Source organism: Merops nubicus, unplaced genomic scaffold (genome assembly GCF_000691845.1).
Source record: "Merops nubicus isolate BGI_N331 unplaced genomic scaffold, ASM69184v1 scaffold8809, whole genome shotgun sequence".
Taxonomy (NCBI): Eukaryota; Metazoa; Chordata; class Aves; order Coraciiformes; family Meropidae; genus Merops; species Merops nubicus.
Window position 1 is genome coordinate 89,434 of NW_008630137.1, and position 10,795 is coordinate 100,228.

Genomic DNA, 10,795 nt, shown 5'->3' on the forward strand with positions numbered 1-10,795 from the left:
CTTTTGTCCTTGATCTGGAAGAGTTGTAGGTTAGTCCTAATGTGCTGCCTCATACAACAGCACATTCACAGTCACTGCTTCCTGGGCATTCCTTCTGTTTCAGACCAGAGCAAGAGTCAGAAAGACAATACTTTTGAATTGAAAAACGGACTTCATCAGAGGCTGTATAGTAAATGGTTCACTGCTGATGCAAGGCACAACTACCCATCTTTCTAAGCAGTGTCTTCAGTTCTGTAGACAGTGTGGCATTGGCTGGGAGATCAGGAGTGTCTCTGTGGAAGGAGAATAGGTCTGAGTTACATCTTGGCTCCGATTATGTCTTCTGTCCTTTCTGGAATAAGAGAATCAAAGTGATTAGTCTTTAGCCTTTTGAAACTGTACCTCCACACCAGTTATCTTGATGAACAAGAGTACAGGGGAATTCTTTGTCTCACAGATTTCTGCCTGGTACTGAGGCCCACTGTTGGACATGACTGATAGCAGTGGTAGCTCTCATTCTTGGAGTTCGTCGTGGAAGTCCCTCATTCCTGCCCATGACGTCTGGGCATCATCTTAGTACCAGTATCACCAGGACAAATCTTTGACTACTGCCAAGCCAAGAATTCTGACATAAAATACAGAAGTTCTTATACACAATATATCAGTCCAGCAGCCACAGAGATGCCTGTTTATCTCTTTAGCCCACTACAGAAAGTAGTTTGTGCTGGTATTGTGAGTTTCAAAGGCAGCTGTAGCAATGGTTCATTGCAATGTATTTGAACTATGAGATTTGCAGGGTAGCTAGCAGTCCAAGAAAATAAGAAGCATTCATAAAACCCTAGTTACGTTATTATCTGTTATGTTAGAGTCCCTGAGGCTGAACTGTATTGAAATTACACAGGTAAAAGCAACAAAAATATTTTTTTTTTCCAAAGGCAGAGATCTCAGACTGGAATGTTGTTGTATTGCTATAAAATTATTTCTATGGAATAAACTACTACTAGGCTCTTGACGGTAATATGAGCAATCTAGTGAGCTCAGAAGTAACACTTAAAAAGAAAAATCTTAAGTGCCAGCATACTACTACTTAAGCTAGTGCAGTCCTATATGTATAGAGATAGCAGTGCCAATGTGTGAATTGCACTTTTTGAAGTGTAAATAATATTTGCTTTTTGAAGTGTTACAGACGTGGTGCAGTTGTGTATTATATCGCTACTAGGAGCATCGATGTTTCTGCCGTCTTTCATGAGCGGTCATGCCATCTACTCTGGGCACGTATTGCTTTTTCTCCAAGTGTGTCGTGCTCTCCTCAAGTGGGACCTTGAACTGTAACTTTTTCTTCTTTCATTTTCATAACAAAGAAGGTATTGCAAGCATTGGGAAATGAGTGTTTTAAAAGTACTTCCTCTCACGTTTCCCATCCCACATGGTCATACTTGTTCTATCCAGTGGAAATTTGTGGGAGAGACTCAGGAGACAGTTACTTCATTTTTGAAGGACTGAAAGGCTTTGACCCCCTGACTTCAAAGGCATTCAGGGCTACAACTCTTAAAGGGAAAATTCTAACAACACCTGATCCAATATCATTTCTGTTTTGACTGCCTTTTACTTTGTTGAATTGAATTTATTCCCCTGGAAACTGTGGTCAGACTAAAGCGCTGGCAGAGCAATTATCATCTTTAATTGTATGTTTGTAAAGCTGCTAGCACTGCAAGACTCTGTGGCAGGTCTTACGTTGTAGCACAGTATGATGATTAATGTAATTTCTAGCAGTAGCCATTTACTATTGGTGTGTCTAGATGCAGCGATCCTAGTGCATGGATTGTAATGAGGTTTAGCTTGCGCAGTCCTCACTTACCCACAGGAGCACTTACACAAATACACCAGTGGTCCTCTGGGATGAAGAGATGTGCTGTGTGAGTTTCAGCGGAGCTGCCAACCATGAGCTGGTCTAGACATCACACCGATAAAAGCCTACTTAATTTTTGTACAGGGATCAGCTGGCTTACCTGGAGAAACTGGACCATCTGGGAGCCTTGGTGAAAAGGTACAGTAACGTATCTGACTACATAGCAGCAAAAATGAGCTTTGAATGCCATTGGGGTGGTAAAATACTGGTGAGAGATCATTTACTGACCACTGATAAAGCTAATATTCCTGTAGCTATTTCAGAACACATGGATGTAATAAATGGTAATCCAAATGCTGCTATTTGAGGTACTCATCTGGTGTCCTTGATTTTACTTTGCAAGCAGTTCAGAGCTGATAATTTGAATATTTGTTTATATTATGACACTTACTTTACTATCCATTGCTATTGATTCACAGAAACTAGTGCATATTGTAGTTGTTTTATACAGTAGTTACTGGTTTTGCTCTGCTACATGATGGAGCAAAAGCAGAAAGGTAAAATTTGGCTTTATGTGTTAACTGTCTAAAGAAGACAAAATTGTTAGTTTTGTCTGCTGTGCAGGAACAGTTGTGTTTATGAAAGCAAAGTTTAGTGGACTTAATGTGTGTACAACAGTATAAATAGCTTAAGCTTATTTGACATAATTTTATTTAGGTGAAGTATTTCAAAACTGAAAACAGGAAACTATTACTGGACTGCATGTCAGCTTCAATTATAATAAAAATATAATTATCAGAATGATCCAGCACCATTTGTATTTCTTACCTGCAGGGCTGAATTATTTCACCTAGACTGGTGGCTGCTATTTAAATATTTTATTGTGAAAGCCTTGATAATATAGTAGAACTTCCATGAAAATCTGCTTATATAATCTATGAAAGGAAATACATCAGTGCAAAGCACTGCTTGTTAAAACTAACATTTAGACAAGGCTCGTATCATTTTAATCATGTCATCTTAGAACTTGGTGTTGAAGGATTCTTGTTCTTTATAATTACACTTGACTCAATCAAAGATTACCTTGGGATATTGCTGCTAGTTTCACTAGAAGAAAAAAGGCAGTAAAAGACTTAATTAATCTTGTTATCAGGAATGAAGAAAAGCAAGCTTCTTCATGGTGGAGTAATTGTTGTTGCTATGCTGTTTCTATAGAATTTCTTGTCTTCCTCATTTATGGACTGAATAATACAATCTAAGCATGTATAACAACTGTACTGCCAGCATAATTATTTTAAAGAAACGCGTCTTTACAATATGGAACATAAAGTATAGTGTTATCCCTATGTCACGTGTACTAGAAGCAATAGATTTTTGTAATCTTTGTGTGTGGGTAATCTACAGCCAAGTCTGATGTTTGGGCTGGGTGTTATATGAATAAAAGGTGAAAAAGTATGTGAGATGAGAAAGAGATCCTTCCTACTTCCCCTACTCCAGTTGCTTCTGCTGCTGCTGAAGGGGTGGCCTTGCTTCTAGATCTATGCATTGCTAACACATATTGAAGAAGTGAGGGAGAGAAGAACAGTTTTCATTCTTGCTTGTTTGCTGTGATGAATTTTATGGAATAAAGACTGTAACTATCTCTGTGATGCAGCCATCACAGAGAAACAGCTAGCTTCAGTTCTCATAGACTGATGTAGTACCAAATCGCTTCTCCAGTCTTCTAGGGAAAGGGAAGATGGAGAATCATAGAATCGCTATGGTTGGAAAGAACCTCTAGGATCAAGTCCAACCTTCCTCCCAACATTTCCTAACCACTAGATCATAGCCTCAAGTGCTACATCTATTAGTTTTTGGAAAACCTCCAGGGATGATGACTCCACCACCTCCCCGGGCAGCCCACTCCAGTGCATAACCACTCTCAGTGAAGAAATTCTTCCTAATGTCCAATCAGAAACTCAGTTTTATCATCTTGCAAAATATGGATGGGCTTGTAGGAAGAGTGAGTGCAGAAATTAAAATGTGAAAAAAGGTCTCTGCTTTGTTTCTGAAGGGCAATCCCTGAACCAATAGTGTTATGCAGAGCAAAAAGTGCTTCCCTTTAGCAACTAAATCTCTTGTAGACTATGGGCTACAACCCTCACAAAGGCCTATTGTATTGCTCTGCTATTGTTATTGCAGATTAACCTCATTGGCCAGGTATGCCTGGCTCAGTGGACATGGAACAAGGAAAGAGCACTCACTGTTACTTTGTTTTTTAATTTTTCATTAAAGGGAGAGCGAGGTAGTGCAGGACCAGTAGGGCCTCCTGGAGAGAAAGGCATCATGGTAAGTTACAAGTCATGTAGAATCCATAATTATGTTACTTACAAAGGCACATTACTTTCCAAAACAGTAATATTTTCTTACCCTTCTGACTCTGCCAGCCTTATGGAAAAGAGGAGTATTTATGATGTGCCATTCCTGGGAAATCTCATTTAGCAGCTTTATCCTCTCTGTGGAAGCAGTGTTGCAAAGTGATTTGCTGAATGAAGCAGCAGAGCAAGTGCATGTTTTAAAAATGTCATTAAGCAACCTGACATAAAGAAAATTAAACACAAGTAATTGAAAGGAGAGATAATGGTGGAAAAGTAAAATAACTGTCTCCCATGTTGACTGGGGTAGCTAATAAGCTGGTAACTAGTGTCATCTCTAATTCTACTGTGTAGAAACCCAAACAGCCCCTGAGTGCCACTCTTGTTGGGAGGATTAGCTTCCTGAAAATACCACTTGTCCTGAATCAGGAAGCAGCTTTGCATGTAGCCTTGGACAGTCCAGAAGCCACTGTCATGTTAGGTAGGTTGTTGGGGCACAGAAGTAAAAAAAAATATGTATACATGTGCCTATTGTTACATGTTGAATTTCTCAAGGAAAAGTGTTTAGGGTTTGGGTTTGGGTTTGCTGGTGAGCACTGTGATGGCTCCAGAATATACAGAGAACACTTAGAAACTTAACAGTTTACAAGGAGATGACAAGGAGATAGTATGCTACATATTACCTGTTGCATCCTGCCTCATCTGATCCTGATGTGGTAGGCAGTGGTAAAATCTCAGTAGCCTTATGGTAGAGGCTGCAGATATGGGCCTGAGTGCAGGGGATGTTCCTATTGTGGAAACTGATATTATTATTATTATTATTAGATATTTGCAGTAATCACTCTTTGGGCATCCTTTGACAGGAAGGAGACCAAGCACCCTCAGGCTGCAGACCAGTTTAATGATCTATGTGGCAAGAGACAGTAATTTTTGAAGCATTCAGTGCTTCATTAAATATCTCTAATCTAGATTTACCTTCAACCAGCTGCTTTTGATCCATGAAAAAAAATCTTTTAGGGAGATTAATAAAGGAGGATTTATTAATATAGAATCCATTCGTATCAACTATTTTTCAGCTACTGGTATTGCTTTTTGTCATAGGTAAATCCTCTTAAGTAATAGCAGTAAGAGTCCTTCCCAGTAGCAAGTCATCATAGCCATCAGACCAGAGGTGTTTTGGGCATTTTGTGTTGGCCCATTTCTACTTGCACCAGGATGCAGGTCCACTTTCTGTTCCCATTGTCACAGCCTTGATGTGAGGTTTTGAAATTCATTTAGAACTCATCAGCTTTTGTTTCAGTACATCCCTCTCAACTAGCACCTCTGTGTGGGTTGCTTTAGTAATTAGTGTGATATATCCAAATAAATACCTGTTTTCTAAACAAAACTTTGGGAGTATATTTTGCAAGATTAAACGTTTTATTAACTTGCTTCCAATTTTTCAGATAAGTAACTGGGTTTATTATTCTGGTTGTAGTAACAGTTTTGATAAAACTATTCTGTATTTTCTCCATTTATTTCCATTTTAGGGCTACACAGGACCTCCAGGAAGCCCTGGACCTGTGGGGCCAGAAGGATTACCTGTAGGTGTAGAGTGGTGCTTTGGTTTGACATAAAACATAGCATTTTCAAATTGTCTTTTTGCTCTGATGAAGCTGTGAATGGTTTCTAATTTGTACTGCAGTCTATAAAACTTTCATGAAAATTTGTGCACTCGAAGTCTGTTCACCTGCTCTTCACCAGGATGATTCATAAAAGAAAGAAAAACTAATTATGTCATTTACTCATCCATTTAAAAATCACTTGGTTGAGACAAGTAGTGGAATAGATTTAAGGATGGTTTATAATTGCACAACATTTTTCTTTTTAATTCATTGATGCATAATATAATTTAAATATATTCATTATGTGTTTAGTTTCATTGTTAATCATAAATAAGTTAAATTCTAATTTGCTGTGTATAATTGTGTTATAACTTTGTTACTGTGAATCTTCAGTACAGGCGAAACCTGGGTCTTCTATCAGAAATTATTAGGGTTTTTTAACAAAATGTTGCTGAAATAAAAGTATCCTTGAGCAGTTTTAGGATGTTGGACAGAAGTAATTTTATCCAACAGTCACATCATGATTTCTTATTCAGAATAAAGTTACATAGAGTCTCCTATTTAGTTTTTTCTAGATAAATTGTATGAATACAATTAATTGAATTGAAACCATGAGTGAAAGTGATTGATTGATCAATGTGCACAAGCCTTGTAATTTTCAGAAATCTGTGTATAGAAGACAATAAATAATAATAAGTTGATTTGACATGTAGGGCCCTTCAGGGACAAGAGGACCACCAGGGCCACAGGGACCTAAGGGAAGAAGAGTAAGTAAGATTGCTGGTTTGTGTTACTTAAAGCAGAGAGCAGTGTGCTGCCAGTATGAATCTGACATGTAACCCATGTACTGTTGCTTCCTTTGAACTCTGTCCTCTGGACTCAAGCTGTTTGTACTGAAATCAGAGAGATGATACTTGGATTTCCATGTAGGAAACAATATGAACCTTCATTTCTCCTGTCTTACAATCAAATGGAGTTTTCCCATTAATTTCATCTGAAAAGCAGGACCAGAACCAGAATAACCAATGGTTTTATTTTCTGTATACATAAATATGCAAATTTTGGCATTTATAACTACCATTGGACTATTTCAGTGTTTTAAGGACTATTTTCTTTATCTTCATGTAATTTGTGTCTTTGGAAAGGCAATCAAAATCACCCAAACATAGTTCTGAACAAGGAAAAAAGCAAAGTCAGGATATAGTATATGCTAGAATCTCAAACATTTGATTAGATAGTAATTTCCATTTTTTGCATTTTTATCAGGGAAATAGGAACCATTTTTTCACTGTATACAAAACATCAGCCTCCTTCAGCAGTTTGACAACTTATCGAGGCTTCCTGTGAGACTCATACATCTCGTGCTAGTGTTTGGACCAATGGTGTTAACACTGGGTAGTGCTTACTACTCATCCTGATAAAGTCCCCGAATTCTGTCAGTGAGATAGTTCTGTTGGTTTCTTTATGTCATAGGCAGCAGTAATGTTTGTTGCTACAGCAAGATGCCATTATAGCCTTCCTTTATCTTCCTTTGTTATTGTGATACATATGTTTTCTAAGAAAATACATGGTGAAATTTTGAAAAGTTTAAGATCTGGAGGTTTTACTCAAGTTAGATAGATACTTGAGAAGCATACATTGCCTCTTAAATAAGCTTTGAATACAAAATTTATTAATGATATATTCCTCTACTTTTTCATAATTGCTAAACTATTAAATAAGATTGGGTAAAGAGTTACATTTTCAGTATATTCAAAATAATATATCAGAATATAGCATATATTTGAATATTAATATTGTATATTTGAAAAATATTTAGCATATTCCCTATATTTTGAATAGTTTGTATTGAAAATATAGAATGCTTAACAACTTCACAGTGTGCTATAGGATCATTCGTAAGAGAAACTTTGCATGTTTCCAATGAGTCTTCCTTCTTTAGTGTGATTTCCTTCCTCTTCAGAAGAAGTCCGTTTTAATTTATCTCCTAGTTCATGGTGCAGTTTGTAGGAACGATTTGTGAAATGCAGCACATGAAATGTATAATTTCTCTTAAAAGTCTGCAATAGTGGTCCTGGGTTATCCTGTATTAGAGAGGGCTCCAGCTGGCAATGCCAAGTGTTTGGGGTTGGTTTGGTTGGTTGGTTTTTTTGATGTTATTTCGTTTCAGACATAGAATATAATTTCTCCCAGACTTTAATTTCCATAAATGGTTGAAGCAGATCTGAGCATATATCTGCATACACTTAGGACTTCTTATGCTTCTCTGAAGTACCTATAAGTAAGAGACTTGTGTGAGTCTGAGTTTCAGGATTAAGGAATTTATCTCGGAAGCTCATCAAAAACAACATACCCACCAACATCAGAGAGAATGTGTTTAGTCTACTTCATTTTTCCCTTACAATAGATATGGTTTTTAAAAGTCTACTTGAAAGAATGTATTAGTAAAATTTTCTTTCAGGGGAATTAATTTGCTAATTTAAAAATAGACATTATAATTTAATAATGAATTATATGTAAAAAGAAAAAAACTACCCAACAAACAAAATTATATACACTAAAACTAATTCAGTATTACTCTGATAATTTTACATGCAGAAATTGCAAATGCTTCCTACATCTAGCAGATAATCTGATTATTTTCTGAACTGAATGTCACACATATGTAATCAGTGCCCAGAAAAAGGAGTTTATTAAGGCCTCTTTGTCAGGCAAAACTGAAATGCAGATATTTGTTTATGCAACGTATCTACCAAAATTTGAAGAGAAACCTTAATTAGCTGCAGAGGGCAAGAACCTACCCTCACTGATAAGCACAGTGAACTCTACTAAGAACTGGAGTAAGCAGGAGCATCCAACCACAGCCACCAGCTAGCAGAGAAGTGAAGGCTCTCCTTCCACTCAGCAGCATCTGCTGCCTGGTGATTGTTTTTAGGGCGGAACAACTTATTTTAATTTAGAATCTATTTTGAAGGTAGAAATAGTTTTTATTTAAGGAGTGTCACATCTGCCAACTGAAACAGGAATCTTTGAAGGAGTCTGTCTTCGATTTTGGTAGCACATCATGGAGTACATTGTTATAATTAGAGACTACTCAAAATAAATACCAAACATCCCAAGCTCTGTGGAAGTTCCAGATTGGAACTGTGGTTTATGCCTTTGCATCCATGCAGCATGACTGGGGATGCTTCATGGAATGGGGCCTTAGTGGACTCAAGTCTTCAAGGTCTGCAAGCAAACTCTCACTGAAGCCACTAAAAATTTTGTCTGCTCTCAAGATTGAAATATCAGACCCAAAGTGGAATCTCAGAGTGAATAAGGGAAATATCTGGCAGCCCCGGAAACCTGGAGTTTGTCATCACTGGATTCAGCAAAAGAAGCATTAGAACTCTGAGCTCTGTGTGGAATGCCTTGGAAAAGTGCATACTACAGTCACATACAGACATTAAATAGAAACATATGGAAATTCCTCTTTGTTGTGTATTGCAACAAGAAAGTATCCCATCTTCATGGCTGGAATCTGCAGGAAATCTTAGGAGTGCTGATCCCTTCTTCTGCACTGTCACAGAGTAGAATTCCTTCATCTCATAAATTCTGGGGCTTTCAGCAACCAGTTCACATCCAAGATTACCCAGCAGTTTACTTCTGCCTGAGAGTATCCAGCTGCTCAGTCTCTGGTGTACCTGGGAGTTATGGACAGACAAAGGCAGGCTGTCTAGGAGTCTATGGACTATCTCACTGCCAGAGGATCTGGAGATAGTGCTAGCACAGAGCTTCTTCAGCTCATGCTGTAGACTTTTTGCACTTCAGCTGGAATCACGTGGAAGATTGCATCCTTTTGTGATACGCTTTTTGGGTTTTAATGTTAATCTCATGAAAACACATTGGGGGAAAAGTGCTTTGTAGATAATTAAATGGCAGAATGACACTGTGGGGTGGGAATATCTGTATCTAAGAGAAGGAATTTCTCTCCATGACCAAATGGAAGAAGTACATTAGCATGGAAGGCATGCTGGTAGCAGTGTAGGCAACCATGAAACCATTGTTACATGTTATATGGAGAAGAAAGCTATAATGTCAGAGACTGGTTCTATTTTTAGTTCATGCCATAATCTCTGACTAATAAAACCGTAGCTTTTAATTTGAGAGGATGAGTTCCTGTATCATTAGATGAGTGAGACCTAAACAAAATTCTCAGTAGCTTATAAGATTCTTCTGATGTTTGGTGTTTTAGAGCTCAAAAGCAGTAATTTTTGTGTTCACTCTTTCCTGGAATGCAGCTCATGAAATTTTTGTTCTGAAAACACAGAGAAATGATATAGTGAAGTGCCTTAAGTTAGGGGTCATGCAACAGCATCTTATGCCTGTTGCAGCCAGTAGGATTGTCTCTTAGGCTGTGTCTGTACTGCCATGAAGAACCTCAACTACCTAAGGACATCAGTGCACCATTTTAATAAGTGATATCTTTCCTACTTCTCACAGAAGGGAATATGGAACCTAGAAAAATCTGTGTGCTCCAGGGTTATTTGAAACAAGTGACCAGTGTGCTTCATGATACATCAATAATTGAGCATGTTTAGCTGTCTTAATTGCTCAAAGGGAGTGAGACTAAAATTGATATCATTGTCTAATATTCTTCCATTTCAATCACCAAAAAGGAGAAGTAACTATATAGTGTTTGTTATCTTCACCCTTATCTTTAGGAGGCAGAACTTCTCAGCTGATTATCCTGGAGTTTTCAATGTAATAAGTTCTGTTTTAGAAACAAAGCTTAGCCCGTCCCAAAGAAAAAAGTAGTAGCAATCATTTGGCAGCCTTACTCCTCAGCTCTGTTGCAGCCTAAATTCACTAACAGCAGGCAGATCGTGCGTATCTCTCATTTTGTGCTAGCTAGAGCAAGAAATTATACAGATCCAATTAGTCTGTGCCAAAAATTATTCGCACCATACTATTTATAGGAATGTAATAGTGTGCTTTTGTTAGAATATCAAATTGCCTTTCCCGTGCAT

At 37.7% G+C, this 10,795-nt stretch overlaps 1 protein-coding gene across 1 annotated transcript in view; it reads left to right on the forward strand.

Moving 5' to 3' along the window:
* Nucleotides 1–10,795, forward strand: part of COL24A1 (collagen, type XXIV, alpha 1) — a gene marked incomplete at its 3' end in the record, with an annotated part of 122,642 nt that overhangs the window by 87,207 nt on the left and 24,640 nt on the right. The window contains exons 25-26 of the mRNA XM_008947170.1: nucleotides 4,103–4,156; nucleotides 5,712–5,765. Of these exons, the coding sequence (XP_008945418.1) occupies nucleotides 4,103–4,156; nucleotides 5,712–5,765 (108 nt within the window). The remainder of the gene's footprint in view (nucleotides 1–4,102; nucleotides 4,157–5,711; nucleotides 5,766–10,795) is intronic.